The sequence below is a fragment of the Osmia bicornis genome, chromosome 9 (genome assembly GCF_907164935.1).
Source record: "Osmia bicornis bicornis chromosome 9, iOsmBic2.1, whole genome shotgun sequence".
Classification (NCBI taxonomy): Eukaryota; Metazoa; Arthropoda; class Insecta; order Hymenoptera; family Megachilidae; genus Osmia; species Osmia bicornis.
Window position 1 is genome coordinate 6,663,027 of NC_060224.1, and position 22,217 is coordinate 6,685,243.

The 22,217-nt window shown below is 31.6% G+C and overlaps 4 protein-coding genes across 6 annotated transcripts; 2 read left to right on the top strand and 2 right to left on the bottom strand.

Annotated features, from left to right (window-relative positions):
• Positions 1-62: 62 nt before the first annotated feature.
• Positions 63-906, bottom strand: LOC114874455 (H/ACA ribonucleoprotein complex subunit 2-like protein). The gene is made up of 3 exons (XM_029183740.1): positions 629-906; positions 453-525; positions 63-372 (listed from the first exon to the last, which is right to left on the bottom strand). The coding sequence occupies exons 1-3, from the start codon at positions 792-794 to the stop codon at positions 141-143; spliced, it is 471 nt and encodes a 156-aa protein (XP_029039573.1). The 5' UTR covers positions 795-906; the 3' UTR covers positions 63-140.
• A 21-nt stretch (positions 907-927) lies between these two features.
• Positions 928-2,706, top strand: LOC114874454 (RING finger protein 37). The gene is made up of 2 exons (XM_029183739.2): positions 928-1,688; positions 1,768-2,706. Exons 1-2 carry the CDS (start codon positions 1,066-1,068, stop codon positions 2,606-2,608), a joined length of 1,464 nt encoding a protein of 487 aa, XP_029039572.1. The 5' UTR covers positions 928-1,065; the 3' UTR covers positions 2,609-2,706.
• Positions 2,707-3,378: 672 nt separating this feature from the next.
• Positions 3,379-18,611, bottom strand: LOC114874453 (vacuolar protein sorting-associated protein 13B). Of its 3 annotated transcripts, none has more exons than XM_029183737.2 (39): positions 18,040-18,611; positions 17,523-17,785; positions 17,270-17,447; positions 17,117-17,195; positions 16,861-17,036; positions 16,695-16,798; positions 16,383-16,632; positions 16,116-16,303; positions 15,846-16,055; positions 15,637-15,775; positions 15,446-15,563; positions 15,230-15,372; positions 14,991-15,163; positions 14,704-14,880; positions 14,351-14,639; positions 14,120-14,282; positions 13,669-14,056; positions 13,405-13,540; positions 13,163-13,330; positions 12,888-13,108; positions 12,610-12,829; positions 12,347-12,551; positions 12,102-12,279; positions 11,702-12,031; positions 11,407-11,610; positions 11,220-11,335; positions 10,802-11,153; positions 10,605-10,721; positions 10,424-10,540; positions 10,083-10,352; positions 9,378-9,989; positions 9,212-9,307; positions 5,586-9,138; positions 5,102-5,506; positions 4,854-5,030; positions 4,609-4,779; positions 4,333-4,526; positions 3,924-4,262; positions 3,379-3,609 (listed from the first exon to the last, which is right to left on the bottom strand). In XM_029183737.2, exons 2-39 carry the CDS (start codon positions 17,607-17,609, stop codon positions 3,379-3,381), a joined length of 11,274 nt encoding a protein of 3,757 aa, XP_029039570.2. In that variant the 5' UTR covers positions 17,610-17,785; positions 18,040-18,611. The 3 variants fall into 3 exon arrangements, with proteins under 3 accessions (XP_029039570.2, XP_029039568.2, XP_029039567.2); XM_029183735.2 differs by having other exon boundaries at positions 13,405-13,531; positions 15,446-15,581; XM_029183734.2 differs by having other exon boundaries at positions 15,446-15,581.
• Positions 18,612-21,419: 2,808 nt separating this feature from the next.
• On the top strand, positions 21,420-22,208 carry LOC123988144 (dynein axonemal heavy chain 8-like; the record flags this gene model as incomplete). Its single annotated transcript, XM_046287173.1, has 2 exons — positions 21,420-21,796; positions 21,860-22,208. Coding segments are annotated over exons 1-2 (468 nt in total), but the record flags the coding sequence as incomplete, so codon positions are not given.
• Positions 22,209-22,217: the final 9 nt, after the last annotated feature.

The following is a 22,217-nucleotide window of genomic DNA, read 5'->3' on the forward strand; positions in this document are numbered from 1 at the left end:
TTATAGTATGACTTACATACTAAGTTGCTTTCAATAGAAACTTATACAAAAAATACAAAACCTTATACAATAATGTCTTACGACAAAATTCATTTATTCTATTTACAAAATGATTAAAAATGTAAATGATTAATATGAAATCATAATGGAGTTGATAATGTTACCATTGTAGATTTAATTTCATCGTAAAGATCCTTATATTCTGAGTGTTCTTTAATAAGAACCATAAGACTGCCTCTTTTTACACCCATTGCAGCACCGATATCTTGCCTTGAAGGTGTATAACAATATGGAATATTTTTATCTTCACATACAATTGGTAAATGACACATAATTTCTATAGGGAAAACGTCTCCAGCAAACACTACTAACCTAACAAACATATATAATCGTTATGAAAATCTTGAATACTAAAAATTTTATTTTTAACTGTAAATGTATATTTGTTTTACCCTTGTTCGCCCTTACGAAGGTGTTTTTGAACATCTTTTAATCCATTTCGAAGATATGTTTTTTGTTTTGAAGCTGAAATGGTTATGTTACAAATAATAAATATTACATTTTATAGAAAATCCTTGATATATATGAAATAAAAAATCTTAGAAAATCTCCTTTTAACAATAATTACCTTTTTTTATACATTTATAAATCTTTTTTGCTAACTTCTTTGGAGCCATAGGTTTGGCTATGGCATTTGTGTATTTCAATTTTTCTTCGTAACTAAGTTCTATAGCATCACCATCTCCTTCTTTCATACTGTCGTCAATTTCCATTTTAACCGTCACTTGCTCCATTTTTTATAACAATAATGGTTATTTTCAGTCAAAAATTATAATAAAATTGTAATTTTATTTGCCCACGTGCTTTTTTACGTCCAACCTATACGTTTGACGCGCTTTAATACTGAGGAACACTAACCTAAACTGAAATTATAGTCTGACCAAACCTGACGATGCATATAATAAATTGTATAGTTTGAAATTGTATAGTTCGATAAAAATGATATGTAAATTTTATAAATAAATGTCCTTCGAAGAATATTAAATGCTTTGATGAAGCAGCAGAATGCTTTTTAATTTCTGTGATCCCCGTTTACGACCAGAAATTCATTGTAATACTATTAGTACAGAAGGATATGAAATCAGCAATCTCATAAGTGACAATGATAAAGGATTCTTAGCTTATGCTTGTATCAAACCTCCTGTCAATATTGATATTACATTTTTGTGTAACATACGTATCAATCATATTTTAATTTGGCCACATGTTGGCTCACAGAAATCATCAGGTTTTCAACTATACTCCAAAACAAGTAACGATGCCAGTGTGCCTTATACTTTATTAGCTACTGGATACTTAGACCATTCAAATGTTGGATTGCTGTTTTATCCACCGAATGTTAATCATGAAACAATTTCTGCTCCACCAAATTTTTTAAAGCGCTATATGAAACCTTCTATGCAGTACTTAACAACATATATAAGTAATTTAAGGATATGTATATGTAAAACAGAAAATTCAGTACCTGCATTAGGTAAGATTGAAGTATGGGGAACAGTATCACCACGGTGTGGAAAAGATACAATGGCTAGTATTTGTACTTTGTGGTCTAAACAACAGTTTTCTATATCTGAATCAATAAAAATACCAGAGAATAATGATCTGTCTGTTACTACTATTAATAATAAGTAAATATAACATTACTTTTTACATTAATATACTTTAAACCATTTAATTATTTTAAAAATATGCTGTTGATTGTTTCAGAGAAAAATTAGAATCATCTTTACAAGTTCCTGAATGTTTCTTAGATGCTATTACTTGGGAAATCATGACACAGCCTATTTTATTACCTAGTGGAAAAATAATTGATCAAACCACATTACAAAAACATGAAGAAACTGAAGCAATATGGGGAAGAAGACTAACAGATCCTTTTACTGGTATGCCATTTAGTGAAGATCGCAAGCCTGTTATAGCAAATGCTTTAAAAGCAAGAATAGATAAATTTTTACTTGAAAATAGTAATGTAGAAGAAATAAAGAGGCTGCCAAGAGTTCTAGGTCGTACATCATCTTCAGATACAACTGATAAGAAAGTATTAGAAATTCCTAAATATTTGTTAAAAGAGAATGTGTTAAATAACAGTTTAAGTGACAATAAATCCAAGTTGCATAGTAGAATAATGAATACACAAGAAAGTAAAAAATTTTGTCATAAACTGCCAGTTATTGTAATATCTAATAAACGAAACTCTTCCATTTCAAGTAAATCAGTAAAGAAACTAAAGACTGTTAATTTTAATGTATCATCTTGTGAAGAAATAGAAAGCAAAAAGATAAATAATTGTACTGCTGAAAGTGATAGTAATATAGATGCTGAAGTTAAAAAAGTAGTGCCACATCTAAAACGTTTTGATAGTATTTCTGAAATACATGGTGAAAGCTCTAAATCAAATAGTTGTTCCTGTTGTCCTAATGGAATTTTTTACCAGCTTCCATGTAAACATGTATTATGTAGAAAAGCTTTAATATCTATCCAAGATTATCACTGTACAGCTTGTGGTATGTCTTATAATAATAGTGACATACAACGGATTTATGAATAATAAAAATATTTACTATTAATCGCGATAGTGACATAATTTATTTATATCATGTTCTTTTATTATCAATTGTGAATATTTTACACTAAAAGTATTGTAACTAAAACTTAATGATAATTTTTAATAAATATTTTAAAATTCCATTTCATATTTATCAAATATTAAGCAAAGAATAAATAATATTAACAATGAGTTTATACTAACTTGTATTTTTTAGACACAACGATCTTTTTTTTCCAGATGTATATTATGTTACAAATTTTTGTATATGTTATTCACACTTAATATATGAAAAATATGCACAGAATATACGTATAAAAATTCAATGTTACATATGTATAATGCTTGAATTTCTATTATATGTTCGATAAGCTACCTTCGATATGTACATACAATATATGTTCAGTAACAAATAAAAAAACATGATAAATTTTGCATTATATAAAATGTTCTTATAAACTTTAAAAAGTATGTCTTGCGTAAAAATAGGTTTTAAATTGTGCATATTATGATTCTGTGCATAGTAATGCAATTAAGAAAATCTCATGATAAAGCAATCAATTTAAACATTTATCAGAACGAAAAGTGGAAAACGTTGTATGAAATATGTGTATATCGATGTGATAAAATTTCGACTAGCGCATATTATACTTTCCAAATTATTTTTCAATCAATAACACAATACTATTTTATCACTTTTCATTATCGAAAGTATTAATTATTCCTTCTACTTCTGGATACAAGAATATAATCTAACATGTTTAATTTATATATTATAACACTCTAAATCCACTACCCTGACTTTGTCTTTTGGCAATATTAAATAATGATAATAAATAGTTACGCGAGTCGGGAGAAACGTAAAATGTAAGCGTACGATCAGAATGAGGAGTGGTATTTTCAAAAATATCAGACTGTCCATCACTATTTGTAGAAACACTAGCTAGGCCAGTGCTGCTACTTCGAACGTACTCCGCTACTCGTGCTCGCATTTCTTGATCCATCTATTAACAATGAAATTTCATTAAGTATACATATATTTACCGGGTGCTTAGCTACGGGTAGGCATCTTTTGAGAGGATGGCAGCTGAAGTGATCGGCACCGTGTCGAAGGCTTCAACTCTTGTGAATTGAAGCTCAGATTACTCGGTGTTTTTCATTAATAATTCAAAAACAGCCTTAACAAGCGTTTTGTTACATAAAAAAGTTGTTCAGAATAATTCCAGCTTCCACCCCCTCAAAGAATGCCAGTATATATATCTTACAATGTATTATATTAACAATATAATAATAAAATACCCCCTTTACGATATCATACCTCATATGGAGCCGGTGATAAAGACCTGTTAGTCTGTACTGTCTCAGGAGAACAGTATAAACATATTGTTGACTCCAAATGGTGATCGGCACTTATTAAATCTTTTAATAAATATATTCGTTCTATGTTGTCTTCCGCTGTGTTAACTAGTAGTAACGCATGTCTTGTTAAAACCAATGTTACAGCACGATTACTACCTTGCTGAATCACATAATCTGCATTAGTGACATGTAAAATATTGCCATGATTGTTTTCAAGCAATGGTAATAACCACCAAGCATATTTAATAGATGTGTTATTATTGCCGGTTGTATACTGAACAACTGGTCTTTGACGAGGCTGTAACATGATGTTTGTTATTAATTTACTTTATTAATGGTTATAGGATACCCTTTGTAAAATAATTTACCGAGGGTAAAGAATTCCAGCCAGCTCCTTGTAGTAATCCCTGTCCGGTCAGCGCAACTAATTCTGCAGCACCGCTTAAAGGTTTGGTAACTACTCCAACTAATCCAAGTCCAACACCAGTGACAAGACTTTTAGTTGTTATCTCTCCTGATAAAACCTGTTGCAAAGGATGGTGTGCTAAACCTGCCACTGCAGCTAAATGAATACGATAAAAATGTATGTAATTATCTTGTATAATACACTATATAATAAATTTAAATGAAATATTCTCGTATACCAAGAAGACTCATTCCCAGCCCAGTTAAACCCTGATAGAATCCTTGTGCCATGCCCTGAGGACGCATTCTACGAGACTCTTCTTGTCGTTGCAAATGTTCTTCGTCCAAAGTTAAGCGATCTAAATTTCGCGCTACACTTGATGCTAATTTAGTCACCGAATTTAGAGTACCTAGATAAAATTTAATTATGAGATAATAAAGATACACATATATTACTACTTCACACATTTGTAAATGTCGGTACCTGCTGTAACGTGTCTCATTAAACTGGCCGATCCATGTGTTATACCAACAATGAAACCCCATGGCCCTTGCAATAAACCTTGGAATGGAAGAGAAACAAAATCGCGAAGTCCCGATCCAAGAGCTTGTGCTAAACTTCCTGGTGAACCTAGTATTTCTAAAGATCCAACTACCCAACCTGGAATTCATTTTAGATAGTTAATGTTTATAATCTGTAGCACCAAAATCATCAAATATAAAATATATTACCTGCTCCGAATATAGCACCAGATAAATAATGCATGGTAAGTGCATTACCAAGCCTATAAGGAGTAGTCAAAATATTCTTCTTCTCAAATGTACCAAAATACAGAGGAGAATGGTCTAAAGCTACGTATAAACGAACAGACGTGTGGACGCTCAATAAGATGGATACAGGTTCAATCTTTAAATTTTGCAGTTTTAATGGAGTACTCAATATTTTTGCATCGACCATTATATAGTCAGGAATGTACACTCCAATAGTTGACACTAACGTCCTTGTCTTTTTTATATCATCTGATACTAGAAATCGTGGTGGTACCATTGAAGTTGCATAATTTAACAACTGAGTTATGTATGTATCTTCAATATAAGCACTAATTGGTGCAATCTTTATGAAAAGATCTTTGGACACTAAAAGTAAGATTAAAGAGATATTAGTATTAATGGAAAACAAGAACTTCACTCAGAATGTGAACATATTGTTAAATACCTCTTAACTGTCCCTGATTTTCTAAAACATAATCAATCGCGATTAATGAGTTTTCCCTGATTTGTTCAATTTTATTCATTAGACACGTGCTTGTATAAAATCTCGTTTCTCTTACTACAAGCGGACTTTGACTAATTAGTACTACTGGAAAATCAAATCCTCCTTGATCAAACAGTTGATTATCCAATTGCAGATCACCAATGAAAGCACGTAAATTTATAATTCTAAATTTTGCAGCAACAATGACTACGACATCGGTCATTGACAAGCTGGCCACTTCGATTCTTTGAGCATTTTCATTCATGTCATGCATGATAACAATAGTAACACCACGAAGACAAATAGAGGCAGAGCCTTCGTTGGAATTACTCTCCTCAATGGTTTTTGCATCATCGTTTTCGTTACCCTTCACATTTTCTACATTTTTCATCAGACGTGAATTTATTTGCGAAGTTTTCATTTCCGGGGCTATAGTATCATCTTGAGCCGAAAAGAAAGTTGTAACAGAGGTTGAACTACCGGAGCTCTGTACATTTATCGTTTTGTCGTCTTCTTGTTCAGACGAAAATGAGCTATGTAACGTTTCAACTTCTTTCGTATCGTTCTCTTTACGTAAAAGTCGACTTCTAATATCTCGTGCAGATACCTCTACTTGAGATATAGGAAGAATATTAATGAACGTAGTGTAACAATGATTTTGCATGATCAACTTTACATCTCCATACGATGGGAGTCGCACATATTGATCCATTGGTACACTTGATATTGCGGATAAATTTATACCTCTTGACCATCGTAATTCTTTGCTCTTAGTTACTTGCTCGTTATAGCCGCTCGTTACAGCAGAAAATAATAATACATTTGACGTGTTGGCAACAGGTGTATCAGGTAGTCTATTGCTAACAGATGGAATGGTATAATGACAGGATGCGTTACTTTCAATCTCACATATCCAAGCAAAATGAGAAGTGTCTGGTATTATTCCTCCTGCTGTTTCATTAGCTTGAGCCAGTAAAATTTTGAAAGCGCACGTGTTTTCAATTAGTAACTGAGGATGGTGATCCACGTATATCATTATGTAAGTTGTACCTTTATCCTCTTGTATAGTGATAACTACTGGCATAGTAGTAGAGCCATTTGGAACAGCAACGCACTTGCGACTCATACCTTGATCTACTCGAACTGGACATGACCATTTGTGTCCTAAACTTAGAGATATATAAAGTGCGAGAGGTTCTATGATCTCCTCCATGTATAATGTGTACCACTGTGTGATCGGAATGCCTTGTTTCTGATCTTCGCTTGGTGAAATGTTAAAGCTGAAAGGGGTAAGATCGTTTGGCAATTCAAGTGCAGTTGCATCATCGTAAACCGCTAATGTGGCGACGCATAATTCTTGAGGCGTTAAATTGTTAATAACATGACTACTTGTTACGCGTACCAGACGCATATCTTCGTACATGCTGGAATTGATGCTCATAATAGAGACACTTGAACCACAATCGACGCATGTTTTAACATTTCCATCGACAGGAATTAGCCCCCCTATTCTTGGCATGTAAAAGCTTTGACTCCAATCGGGTCGAGCCAATTGTAGAGCCTGGGATGTATAAAAAGTATCACCAATGCCAACGCATAAATGAAATGTGCCTTCTAATTTCGGTGGTGTTATGATACCGTAATGAGGAATCTGACAGAGTTCGATATCTTCGGATACGAGAGAGAGATAACATCCCATTGAATTTAATATGAAACACCATGGTTGCAGTTCTAGTAGCAATGTACTGGAGACCAAACCAGCATCCTGGTATTTCACTTGCACATGCGTTTGCGGTTGTTCAGCAGATATCCATTCCTCCATCTCGTCTTCCTGGAAAGGCCATTCTGTTTCGTCCGTTTGATTTTCAAGATTCTTTAGAATTTCATCGATGTCCTCGGTTTCAGGCCTTCTGAAAAACTTTCTTTGATCAACAGAACTGTACGACAATGGCACGTATGGATTAGAAGTTGAAACTCCAGATTCCAATTGAAATGTTAACTGATGGAAATGTTCAAATGTTCCAGGACAGTACAATTGTTGTCGTTCACCTCGACCATTTACCATCGTGCTTAAAGATGTCTTTAACGAAGGTGTATCCATCTGTACTCTAACTGGTACCGGTAGATGCGATCGGATCATGTAAAGTGGACTAAGCACAGCTAGTACTTTTGTTCTCTCCTGAATTGTTTGCGTCACTATCCGTACCCAAATGCTCAAAAATTGTCCACGTTCTTGCAAAGGAACTTTAACAAGCCACGGTTGTCCCCATTTAACGTTAGGTTGTAGAGGAATGTCCCCTGTCCATGATAGATTCGGTGCGTTTGTAAACCGCAAACGTATTGCCATTTTCTTATTGCCATCAAGTATAACCGAAGGTGGTCGACTTTTACCAGAGATAGGATACACATCTTTCAACACGGTTACTTTTGACCCAATGTCAGCTTCGTACCTGACTAATTTCATTTCAAAATTGTCAATCAACTGATTGGAAATTACGAGCTGTCCACAGAATGTGACAAGCTTCTGCATGGCAGAAATCGATGCAACGCTTACAAATACTGCCGTTTTCATCGTGGAATTGCTAAATTCTATTGCTTGAATCCCATCAGTTCCCACAGAAAATGGTTTGCTCCATAACCAACTGTTTTCTTTTATCGCTATCCGCAACATTTTATTGCTGATATGTCGCCACGAATAGAAATTACATTGTCTACTTTCCAATAATATATTTTCTCCTGTACCACTCTGACCAAAGAGGATAGGCACATTGCTGTTATTAGCTATTACGTAACGTGTGAATAAAATCATATTTTTGTTTTCTTCTTCCAGAGATGCAAACCATAAATGAGTTGAAACTGCAAGTGTATGAGCTACAGTTGGGCTTAGTTTTAAGGAAAAAGGGCTGCAGGTTAAAGATATATCAGTTTTATCTGATAGCGAAAGTTGTAATCTTGCTTCCAAAGGATCTAATATTTCTTGCATAGTTAAGTAACTATAATCCAGTATGTGTATCCCAAATGTACCGCCGATATCGATCAACGTAGAACCGTCTATCCATCTGTTAAGTACAAGGATAGCCCCTTTATGTTCCAGGGTCATGAAACATTGAGTTTCAGGTATTGTACCTTTCAACGTGTAATTGTTTAAAGGTGGGTGTAGCTCGCTCATAGTAGTGCTAATGTGATTGTACATGCATACATGAATAGCACCGATATTAAGCGCAGCTTGTATGTTAGGTATAATTGAAGAATTAAAATACGAATCAATACGTAGACATGCTGCAAGAACACGAGCTGAAATTATTGCTTTTGGTCGATTACTGTTTGAAAGCAGAACCACACGCCATATGCAAGCCACTGCTCGTGCTGGAGCTTTTTCAGGAAGTTCTAGACGGTAAGAATCTGTTTCTGATAAATAGAAGTCAGCGTAACGTTGATAAGACATATGGCAATCGCTCCAGTATTCAAGGGTACAAAGCACTTTTTCCACATTAAAAGTATCTGAATCCAATGTCTAAGAAAGTAAATTGTGTTGAATATAAAATATAATTTATGTATAGAATGTATAAATAAAATAGTTTGCTTACTTCAAACGGAACTGGTGACACGTGTATCCTTGTTAATGTCCTCGGTTGTGGATATCTCCAGGCCATTGATTGTTGAGGATAAGTAAAAAATATGACCTAAGTTATAAAACAGTATATTGAAAGATTAATCTTCCTTCATTAAAGAAGCAAATATTGGTAAACTTACTTGATAAGGAAAAGGAAGTTCGTCTGCATTACCATTCACAAATTGAAATGCGCCGGCTTTAAGATCGTCCTGATAATGTTGCTCAGTTGAAAGTACAATTTGTTTTTCATTATCTTTGCATTTCGATGAAGACGTTGTTAACTCGCTTAATAATAATTGACAGTCTTCCATAACATTTTTTATAATTTTTATTTGTTCTGGACCAAAATCTAGATAAAGACTATCGCTATCTGCTTGTATCTGTACTTGAGGAATAGAATCGATATTTTGCCAAGTCTCCCAAAGCAAACAAATGGTAATATTGCAGCACCATGGATTTAAAAGAACTTTTATATTTTCATTAAGAATTACTGATATGATGAAAGAATCTACAGATGTGTTAGAATATATTCTATCAGGCCTAAGAAGAGATGAAATATTGCCAGACAACGAAGATAAACTAGTTATTATTTCAGCACCAGAATCAGTCTTCAGAGAAAGCACAAGTTGCTTTGTAGACATATTTAAATCAGGCCAGTACAATTTTTTCGATTTCGTTACTGAATGTACCTTCGTATCATCAAGTTGTTCAACTGACGTTGAATCATGTTGATCCACGAAGCATGTTAATATCTGGTAATTAATAAATATATATTTAAGCACGAATAGAAGAATCTATAGCTCTTCAATTGAAGAATTTTTTTGAGACATCTTATATAGTATTACCTTATTTTTAATAATATACATCTGACTTAGTCTTGATAAGGAGAAATGAATTTTCGTAGGTCTACCCATGTCTACAGAGAATTGCGGATTTTTTCCTAATGTTTTTTCATATTTTACTGTTATAAATGATGGAGGGATGCCTGTGTCTGGATGCAGGTCACCGTTTTTCGTTTCGATCATGAAGACTTTGAAATCTTTTTCTGTCGGTATTGAAATTAATTCTCTGCGTTCTTTTTCTCCAAGTGCGACGGTTATATCAAAACACGATACCTAATATCGCATAAATTCTCATACTAAATACCCCTAAGAAACATCTTATTTTTATTCGTAAATTAACATACTTGTATCTTTTGTAATGGGTGCTGTTGAGAGAAGTAAATATTTGGTTGATTAACCATTACATACAGTAGTGGTTGCTTCTGAGTTTCACCCTCCTCTTCTTCAACTTCATTTATATCCTACATAAATTTCTTATAAATTTAATGTTACTATATTTATATTTAATTGTTAAAAATTACTTACGACTTGATATTCTGTGACTGTTTCTTGAATATCATAAAGTATGAATGTTATTTTTCCACAGTTTACTAAAAACTCAAATGGTAAAAGAACTGAAGTATCTGAAGATGGTGGTTTACCCTAGGAGAATGAAATTATTTAAATAGAATAAATGATCTTTCAGATCTTTCAAAAATTCAAACCCATATGTGAAAACTTACAACAATAGTTGAATTCACACTAGACGTTTCGAAATCTATACCACTGTCTTTAGTAAAATCAACGTCTGTATCGTTAGAACTTTGTTTCGTCCAAGTTATTTGTTTTATACCTTCCATACTCGCAAACAGTTTCTGAGATGTATTACTACACGTAACTACATTCTCATTTTGTTCAAAACGTCCCAGTAATACATTTTTCAATTCATTATTTAGAACAGTTATTAAGTGAATTTGATCTAAATTTAATGTCACCTCTATATCCGTAATACAATTTACTTCAATGGCACTTCCGCATACTGTTATGTCCGGTTTAAACAGTACAGGCGGGGCAATGATCAAGCACAAATCAAACCTGCAGTATAGATTTACGTTAATAATATCGTTAATAATCAATTCTTATTATTCAATAATTGCATACTTTGATAATAGTGGAAGCGTGGAAAATTGTCGTTCTAAACTACTACCATGTCCGAGTTTATTCCATTCTAATGCAGGATTTTCATTCATGGTATAAAGATATGACTGAGATATTTTCTGTGGACAAACACTTCAATGCAATATATTCCTAACAAATTCATAATTTTAATGTATTTTTTTTAACAAACCTTATTTATACTCAATTGATAATTTTTCCAAGTAGTTGTATGAGCACATATTCCTTTTATATTAATTTGATATTGTCGATCTTCTACAGCAGAACCGGGTATGCTCAAGATATTTGCTTGAGCTGCAAGTTGATATATATCTAATCTTAAAGGTGTTCTACAAATCGGATTTTCAGCATGCGGAGTAATGCGAACTCCATCTAGCTACAAAATGAATAAGATTGTTAACATATAATTTGCAACTTGCAAAAGAAATTCTTCTTAATTAAAATTCTATAAAAGGTCATGTTACTACCTGAAACATTAATAAATCATGTTGGGGTTTACACTTCACTGTGTTTGATACTGGTAACATTAATCTAAGTCCTTTGAAATCCAGGTATATTAGTGGTAATGTTTCAATATCAAGATTGGTAATACTAGTCAAATGTGGTGCTACATTTTGTTCAGAATTTTCAATTGTACCTTTCTCAGCGGATTGATAGAAACACGTGAAAGGTTTTATTAATTGCATATATTTGCTAACTATCGTGAGCGGTAAAATTAGATCCATCATTTGTACTTTGATAACCACTTCAGAAATATAACTATTAGTAGATAAGACACTTTCAGTCATTACATCTTTCTAAAAATTAAAGGGTGAAAAGGTAAAATAATACAAGAATGTTATTTATTTTACTTCTAACATCAAATACCTTTTGAGTTTTGTGTTTTTTGTAAGTACCCCATCGTGTATGAACATTTCCTGATTTTGCTCTAGTTAAGGTAAAACTTAGAAATCCGGAATCATCACCTTTTTCTAAACTATCTTCTCTTCCACAAAGCACTGCGCCAACGTATTCCCCGATATCCCAAGTCACAGAATTTGGTGCTCTATAAAATAATATTCTCCAATACTTACTGCTTTAAAGTTAAAAAATGATAAATTATAATTACTCACCTTGTATAATGAAATATAGTGACTGTCGTAATTTTGCTTTTTAATTTAAAATAGACAGGCTGTAAGTCTAAAGAAGTAATAATATCTTCCAATTCAAGAACTAATTTTAATGAAGATAAACTTTCTTTTTCCGTGACATATAATTTTATGGCGATTTTTGTTATAGTCCATTGAATCCATGCTGTCAAAACTAATTCATCCGTATCTAAAAGTAGTATAATAATGTACATGTGTCCAGAAGTGTACATTTTTTAGTAATGTACCTTGTGTAGTATCATCTTTTGAAGTTGAAACAGTTGAGTTTGTAGTTGTATCTTCTGGATACAGTAACTGTGTTGGTGTAGATGGAGTTTGTGGTATGATTGGAAGAACAACTTGTGCTTCAGTATTCATTTGAGTACTAGTTATCACACTTTTATTTGCGCTGGTTGTAACTCGTACTATGCTTGCAATACTTGAGATTATTTTATTCATGAAAACTACCTGAAATAAAAATATATGTTACACGTTCATACCCTATGTATTAGATGTGCTGCAATACCTGTTCCTCAGAAATTGAAACGATAATAGGAGAATTATCGATGTGAACGCAAACACCTAAAGCGGACAATACACTTTCTGATTTAAAGGTTGTGACTTTAGTTGTAAGAGCAACTGTAGCATTTAATGACATTTTTTTAATAAAATTTTTTTGTGTATGCTCTTGTAACATGTAGCAATGGAAATCGACAAGGCTCAACGTCCATGGAAAACTTTGCGACTCTGAAACAAATTACATTGAGAATAATGTACCATAATAAACTTTTTGTTACTCACTATTTGTCCACATTGATTTTGGTAGTACAACTGGTAATTCTTGAAGATAAGGTGTCAGCAATTCGAAATTTACATTAGACGAATGAATAACTAAGGCGGGTAATTTTATTATTAGTATTTGTAAATTTTTATTGTTTTTCAGTGCTCCATCTTTGGCTTCTTCTATACCTAGGTATTTTAATTCAACATAATTTTAATAATGGTGAATTAAACACGTAATTTTAAGTAATACATTTACATACCATATGCCCCTATACCACTCATTGTCATTGATGGTATGTAAATAACAATATGTCCAACACATCCACTTAACACAAGTCCACCCCACCATGGATACCATTCTGACAATCTGGCCAATATTCCCAAATTCTGTAAGTTCTAACATAGATTACATCTTCATAATTAATAATTAAGATGTACAAAAATTACTATCAAGAAAAATATTCAACATCTTTAACAATAACTTGAAATTTTATACCATACATAATTGAATGCTCATAAAATACCTGTCTTTCACCTGAGGTTTTAGAATCATATTTCTTTTGAGTTTCATCGTTTTGCACAGTTTTTGACTTTTCTGTTGTTATAATTGATTTTCGTTTTTCTTTATCTGAAGAACTATGTACGCTTTCATGTAAACTAGGAAATGTCTTCTTCTTGGTACCAGTATCGGAAGATGCACCTTCGAGATGCTGCTGCATTTCAGGTCGCATTGTACATAAGGTACCTACATTATAATAAGTAACACGATATTCCAACCACTTAAAAAGTAGTGGATCGAGTGAAGCTCTGATATCTGCCATCTGAAGCGAAATCAAAGGTGGATGCGTTTGTTTTTCAATATCTTTTGGGAACTGTATTACAGCTGTTAGGAGGGATTTATTTTCTACATCTCTGAAACCAACAAGTTATTATTAACATAACTTCTACTTAATATATAATTATGATTGTACTAACCCATCAATGTTACTTTCTGGGCCTGAAAATACAAAGGCCTGTTGTGACTCATTAAGAGCAAACATTTTCACTGAACTCATACTTATTTCATATGAAACTGTAACTAAAGATGACAACTTTTTACAGTTCACATTTTCAAATAATAATTCCAGGTATACAGGATCTGAAATATATATTACCCGCATATTACAGTTAAGTGTTCAGTAAGAATTTCAGTAACATAATACATACCCGTTTCTTGACAAGCATCGCTAAATAAAGAAGAACACACTAGAGGATTTGTTGTATCATTGGGATCGAAAATTGAAGTCAATATAGATACAGCAATCATTAATTTTGCTTTTGTCCCGGTAATCGTAATACTGTCCATATGTACTGTGTATGTTTCATGTATTAAATCAATATCCCTCCAATATTGTGGATACAATAATTTCTTTATTTTGCATTCAACTGAATAAGGCATTACTATAGATGTATGGCAACTTTTTGTTAAGTAAAGTTGACTCTTTGCTCCGTTCACCTAATGAAATATAAAGTCATTGCAAACACACTTAGATGTACAACAGATACATATGTTATACTACCTGCACTGAAACAATCTTATGGCACTGACTAAACATTTCTGTTGAAAGATCAGTTTGTTTCGATGCACAAGCTGCAAGTCGAAACGGATATAAAGGTTGAAGTACTGATATAATTGCTTCATCACATTCAATACTTAGAAAAGGATCGTCTGTAAGAGCAGGTGTTAGGGGTGCCGTCTAGCAAAAAATAATATGAACGAAGTAAATAATAATAGTAATAATAGCGTTAATAAGCAATTAACATAAGTGTAACTGTATACATATATTACAGTACATATATTACATACTCGACTTTCAACGATCTTTCGGTGGCGTGGTAATCCAGTAACAGAATGATCGGCTAATTGTAATTGAAGAGATGCTTTTATTACTATTAATTTTGTCTCAGCCATAGACACATTTTCTCGTAATGCTTCATATTCTTCCAATGTAACAGGAGGAAGTTCATCCGCAAGCGGATCTGATAATAATTTATACATAATAATTTTCAACACTTTACGTTTATATAAGTTAATTACAATTATACCTGGTTTTGTAACGATATATGGATTGTAATCGTAGTTCGCGGCAGCTTGCTTTATCGTTTCAATACGATGAAAAATACCTGAACACAGCCTAACAGTTAAATCGCCTATGATGTACCTCATTACTCTGCGTTCGTGAAAATTGCTGAAAGTTAGCGAAACTTTAGATTTGTCTATATTGCTAGAATTTTATGGACACTTTGATTTAGTTCACTCACCTATATTCAAAATTAGACCCGAATTCTGCCAATTTCTCAGGTGTGATATCATCTGGTAATTCCACACAATGAACATAATCCATAGCAAATGCAGGGCATCGTTCTATTAATCGCTCTTCTGAAAATGTTCCATGTACTTTTTTTTTTTTATAAATTTCAGTTATTAAAAAATAAAATCAAAGTTCTACTACCTGAAACTGCACATAAATAGTAATATATTCCTTGTTTGTATTCTCTCTTTTTTCCTTTGTTCTCCACTGAATCATTGTCAAATAAAGAATCTTTCAAATAATCAGTATTTAACTTGCCAGCTATGAAATATAAGGGTGGCTAGACAAAGTTATTCATTAGTTTTGGTAACTGAAGAAAATATTAATAAAAATACAGTATAGATCATTACCTGAGCCCCATCTACTACTTCAAGATGTCCGCAGCTGCAAGTTCCTCTCGGATATATACGTATACATCCCATTCCAACTTGGAAACTAGTCATTGCAATACCCTGGAGTAAAGTATCTACCACTACTCCATTCAATCGCAATGTTAAAAATGATTTGTATCGAAGTTTACGAGATTTATAAAATAATTGCTCCTTAACATTTTCAACTGTCTGTATAAAAAAAAATGTTTTTAATATGTCTTCAATTCTTCATCTGTCTTAGACACGTACCTTAAAAGTTAAAGTGGTATCTTGCACATAGATGCCTAAATGAATAGTATGACCTGAATAAGCCATTTGTTGTTCTGTAGACCAATCATTATCCCAATCAATAGGTAATAAAGATGATACCACGTTCCAAGCCCATCCACCCCAGCCTGAGGTTTCTGTAGCAACTCCGCTTACGTGATCTATATCGTCTATAGAATTATTAGATACAAATATGTTTATAACATAATAGAATTATATTTATAAATTTTATAAAAAATACGGCAGAACCTTGTGTGCTATCCTCCCTTTCCTCCATAGAAATTAAAGATTTTTCTTTATTAGATGGAAATTGTTTTGTCTGCAAGGCCATTATCAATGCAGCTAATCTAAGCAACATTGGTACTTGTTGTTCTGTTATACTAAATTCCATCTTTTGACAATGCAGGTCTAAACGCGTAATAGAAGCTTTTTTTGCAGTATTACTGTGATAATTTACAATCAAGCGTATTACGACGGAACATCGATACAGAACAGGATCCTAAATTATGAAATAACAAATGTATATATCTTGTTACATCAAATATAAAAGAAAAACAATACCTGATATATTTCTATTTTTCCAGAAGCATCCATTTTATCTAAACATAATGTTAGGTCTTGAATAGTAACAACTTTCCTAAGCATAACTTCATATCCATTGACATCTACAAATATACATTGTTTAGAATTTATCAATGATTACTTTCAAATAGTACAAAATACATACCAGTAAATGTTGGTTCCCATTTATTATTAACAGTTTGCATACTTAAAAATCTGACATTGACACTAAGAACAATATCTTCTTCCACATATTTTAGAATTAAATTATTACAATTGATTGTTATGTTATTTACAACCTTTGTTACTATACTTTTTATGTACCCAGGTGGTGTTTCTTCCCTATAAATTAAATAATATTGCATCAGAATATCTGTATGGTATTATAATACAATGCATAATAATAAAAAACATTTACTAACTGTGGTAATTCCAGTCTTTTCTGCATTGCAGAAGGATTAGTTTCCACTTTAGTATCATCTTTTAATTTTAAAATGCATTCTGAAAATGAAAGTAAATGTGTACATGTATATAGTCAATGTTATCATGTACACCATATATTTTATAGCATTTACCTATTGTGTTAATTGTAATGACAATTGGTTCTGAAGTAATTTTTACCCAAGGAACATGAATAAGTAGTTCATGTATGTGACCACTGACAAAAACAAAAGGAAGATTAAGTTGTTCTTCCAAAACTTCTAGCCGTAAATCAAGATTTTGAAATGATGCATCACCACCCCATAAAGAAACCTTAAATACAGAATAAAATTATGTACTTTTAAAACAATGATAAATTAATACTATATATTTTTGACCAAAAATTACCTGAGATTGTTCTGGTTTAAAATTCTTCACATATTTTTCAACATAACTAAGAATCACTGGTGTTATATATGATTCCAGTTTGAACATTGTGATTGATAATTCAATGCATTCCACATACTCTTATGTGTTTAATAAATTTATGTTAGCAAAAAAGTTTTGTTCAATAAGTACTCTATATAGGTACTAGTTACAAGAATGATAATTGTACTAATAAAAAATAGATGAAATCAGACTATGTAGTACTTAAAAAAGTATAAGATTATCTGAAAATGATAGAGTTATTAAAACATTTATAAGAAAGTTTTAACATATTATGAGATTCAGTATATAAAAATTTGTTTTTAACATATTTTAAAAGGAACATGAAATAGGGTAAACAAAATCAATAGGTACTTTAATAAATATATTTTATTTTTCTTTCATTTTGGCATAGAACCAATATAAATTGTAATATGCTATCATTTAACATACTGATACAGTTAGCTATGTATGCAATATTTATAAAACAGATATTAACCTTAAACTGGCAGTGGATCATGCATCAAATTCAAATACAAAAATATGTTTCAAAAATACATATCTCCCTTTTTTGTACTGAAACATTGAACCAAAAGAGAAAAGATTAATACCACTTTTAATGGTTTATAATTGAAAGTACTCAGTTATGATTTTATGTTGCATAGATATAATATTTGCTTTATTTATGCTGTCAGTCTTAACCTTTAAAATTTGACATGCACTGCAACTGCAACTGCATGTGCATTGTAGCTGTAATACGCATGCGTTTCATTGTGAGATATCTCAATGAAATTTGAAACTTCTTTATAAACTTTTTATTTTTCTGTTTATACATGTTTATGAGAAATTTGTATGACTTGTATATTAACAAATAATAAAACTATGTTGTAATGAACCCTTTAGTATGTCATTTTTTTATATTTGATTACTTTTTAATATTATTTATTTTCTTCTTTATGAAGATCAATTTTTAGCACACCCTATAAAAGATATACATATAGTAGTATTTTCCCCAATTTTTTGTATATTATTTTGATGTTCACTTTATAATGAATGCAATGTGACTTTTTGACATTTATGCATTAATTATAATTTAGAATAATGGCACATGTAACTACATATTTTGCATCCCGAGATTATACAAAACCTGCGATTGATCGTCGCATTGCTGAATTATTGAAAAGAAGAATTGGTTTAGAAAGTTTACCCACAGAAACATTAAAAGAACGTCTTGTAAGTTAAACATATAAATCTTTTATATGTTATTTACATTAATAAATGAAGCATTTTATGTATATATCTTCCTGTATATTTAGGAAAAATTTAAAGAGAACCGAAGTGTAAGGCAAGGGTTGTTGAAAGTAACACATAGGCAGGTCCTGGAAGTTGTAGCTTACATTTTAAATATAGATGCTGATCTCCTGGAAGAAGGAGTTATTGATAAAGATGAATACATTAATGTTTTTGATAGTTTCTTTGCTAAAGACGGAAAGCATGCAATTCTTATTCATTTTCAACCTATGGGACCTCCACCATTTGGTAATATGCTTTATTTAGATATGTATTTTCTTTATCTCAGATATAATTAATATAAAAAATATATATTCCAATAGAATCTGGACGATGGAATCCACAATTTGAGCATGAAAATCAGATGATACGTTGCTGTGTTACTGATGGTTCCACTGAAAAATTTTCTGGCAGATGTGTTATAGTTTACAGGATAAAATCAGACATTGATTTTGAATCTAAACACCTTCTTGAAGTATGTTCTTATATGTATAAAATACATGTATTTATAATTCTTCTTAACTTAAACTGTTAATATTTCTTCTTAACTTAAACACAATAGGAAACATATTATGCATATGCAGAAGCTGACCCTGTATCTCAGAGTGCACTGGCAGCTATATCAGAGTTAATTTTAAGATTAAATTTACCTGCAATAACAGTTAATACAATGTGGGGTGAATTATCAAAAGCTGAAGCAGGAGAAAAAGTTATAAATAATTTCGTTTGCGATTTTAGAGATTTTTGTGAATTTTTAAGCAGTAAGACATTGAGATTCATCTCTGTATGAAATAAACTATAATTCTAAATAGTATAATTATCATTAATATGTTTCTTTTAGTGACTAAACTAGATCTAGAGAATACAATACATTTTTATACTGACTGGGAGCTATATAATAAGTACTTAGCAATACCAGAAAATACACAGAATATTAATGATCCAGAAGTTATTCATGCTATAGAAGATAATGTCAGATTATGGATGAAAAGTATGGAACGGGTAAAGTAGTAATTTTTATTTTGAATGCATGGAAGAAACAATAATGCTTATTTTGAACATAGGCTATTGTTGAGAGTCAACAATTACGCCGAGAATCTGAACTTATGGGACCAAATGAAGAACTTAGTTATTGGAGAAGATTACTTGCTCGTTTTTCATCAATTATTGAACATATCAAATCTCCTTCTACTCAAAGATATATAGACTTCTTAACTAGGGTGAACTCAAAACATATGAAGGTACATTTATCTATAAACTTCTTTCTGCTGAATTAATAAGTACCTTACATATCATACCTAGAAATGGAAAATGTTGGAAAATCATGTCAAAACGATACAAATTCTTGCACAAGATAATGTGAAGTATTTATATGCATTGGAAAAATTTACTCAGCCATTATATAGACTTGATCCTACACAAATGGGAGAATATTTACCCCCTCTTATGTATGCTATAAGAATGATCTATGCTACTTCACGATTTTTTAATACAAGGAGAATGGTTACAGCAGTTTTTGTAAAGGTATTACAATAAATATAGTGAATATTTTATCGACTACAACATTTAATTTACATTATTATTAATTTCAGATGACAAATCAAATGATTTTAGCATGTAAAGCTTATCTAACTGACAATGGCAAAATAAATATTTGGAATGAATCCAAATCTGTTATGATATCCAAAATAAAGGCATATATTTGTATATTTAAGATGAATTTTAAGTAATTGTAACGAGAAAATGTTTATTATTATATTTCTATTACAGGATTGTACAAAATTATGCGATCAGTATTATAAATATTATAATGACATGTGCAAAGAAGTTAAAGAATCTGCTGATGAAAAACCTTTTGAAGTATCAGAAATGTATGTTTTCGGAAAATTTAATACATTTAAATCACGAATAATAAAAGTTAGTAACATTTTACTATGATAGTAATATTGTTATTTGCTATAATTACGAATAAATTAATTATATTTCAGATTATGGATGTTTTTCAAACAGCATTAACATATCTAATTCTTTATAGTTCTGCAATACAGGGAATAGATACGTTTGCAAACAAATTTTTCAGCTTTTTTCAGCATATTTCAGCGCAAGATTATGATCCATTAAATCACAGGAAACCGTACTTTGACGCTGACTATGATAAATTTAAGAAAGATGTAGAAGAGACAGAAATTGAATTAAGAAATTTCTTTTATAAATGCGTGGCAGAAACTCCTAACATAACAGAAGCATTAAGAGTAGTAGCAAGGTAATTGTTATACATATCACATTTATTATTGATAATAGCGCATTTATATTATACAATTGATATAGATTTGAAAAACTGAAGTTTAAACATTTGAGAATTGATAGAAAATACTTGGAACTTATTGTATTGTTTCAAAAAGAAATCGAAGATGTACGAGATAGATACAACGAGGACAGATCAGATCCACCGTTACCACGAAATATTCCACCTATTGCTGGTCGAATTTTATGGATTCGACAGCTTTATCGGCGTGTCGAAGAACCGATGGAAATATATAAAAAATGTATAAGAGTACTTAGCCATGATCGTATGCAGAAATGTATTAAGATTTACAATGCTTTAATCAATGTCTTTATACATTATGAATTAATATACCATAAAGCATGGTATGATTCATCCGAAATTGTAGGTATAACTATCGCTATATAAACAGTAAACTAATGATCATTTGAATCATCGCTTATTGCAATTTAAAGGTTCGATTAGCATTAGCTTCACCTCTACTTATACGGCATCCAGATACAAATAAATATCACTTAAATTTTGACTCTTATATTATTGAAGTGATACGTGAGTCAGAACACATGGCTAGATTTAACTTAGAAGTACCGGACTTTATACAGATCATAACATTCTGTAAAGATAAAATTTTTTCATCCTATGAAACTGTGAAACAATTAGTCGAAGAAAATAATGCATTGAGGTAAAAGTCTGTCATGGTTTCTTCTCAGGAACGAAAAGAATTAATCTTTGTCCTGAATTTCAGGCGAAACATTCCAACATTGTTTCTAAATTTGATAAAAAGTGTTCTTGTTAATCTTGAGATTGCTTTTCAACCCTGTCTATCAGTAGTAACATGGACAAGTTTGAATATCTCTGAATCATGTGAAGAAATAAAAAAAGCTATTCGATCTATGCAAGTTTTTGTAAAAGAGATAACAGACATGAAGGAGGCAAGAGTTGATGAAATCTTTGAGTCTATTGCAGATGCTATATTAGTGAAACTTAATGGTAATCCAAAACCTCCAACACAGTTATTGGATGATAATATTGCTTTTGGAAGTACAGTTGCTTCTGACATCGAAATAAAATCGTCAGCAGCAGAAAAAGCAGTCATAACAATT

Coding starts and splice junctions, on each gene's coding strand:
- LOC114874453 (XM_029183734.2), bottom strand. CDS start 17,609: ATGTTCAAACTGGAATCATATATAACACCAGTGATTCTTAGTTATGTT. Junction 4,263..4,332: donor GCTGGAATTCTTTACCCTCG/GTAAATTATTTT, acceptor ATCATGTTACAG/CCTCGTCAAAGACCAGTTGT. Junction 3,610..3,923: donor TATCACCGGCTCCATATGAG/GTATGATATCGT, acceptor CATTGTTAATAG/ATGGATCAAGAAATGCGAGC.
- LOC114874455 (XM_029183740.1), bottom strand. CDS start 794: ATGGAGCAAGTGACGGTTAAAATGGAAATTGACGACAGTATGAAAGAA. Junction 526..628: donor TTATAAATGTATAAAAAAAG/GTAATTATTGTT, acceptor TAACCATTTCAG/CTTCAAAACAAAAAACATAT. Junction 373..452: donor CTTCGTAAGGGCGAACAAGG/GTAAAACAAATA, acceptor TATGTTTGTTAG/GTTAGTAGTGTTTGCTGGAG.
- LOC114874454 (XM_029183739.2), top strand. CDS start 1,066: ATGCTTTTTAATTTCTGTGATCCCCGTTTACGACCAGAAATTCATTGT. Junction 1,689..1,767: donor GTTACTACTATTAATAATAA/GTAAATATAACA, acceptor TGATTGTTTCAG/AGAAAAATTAGAATCATCTT.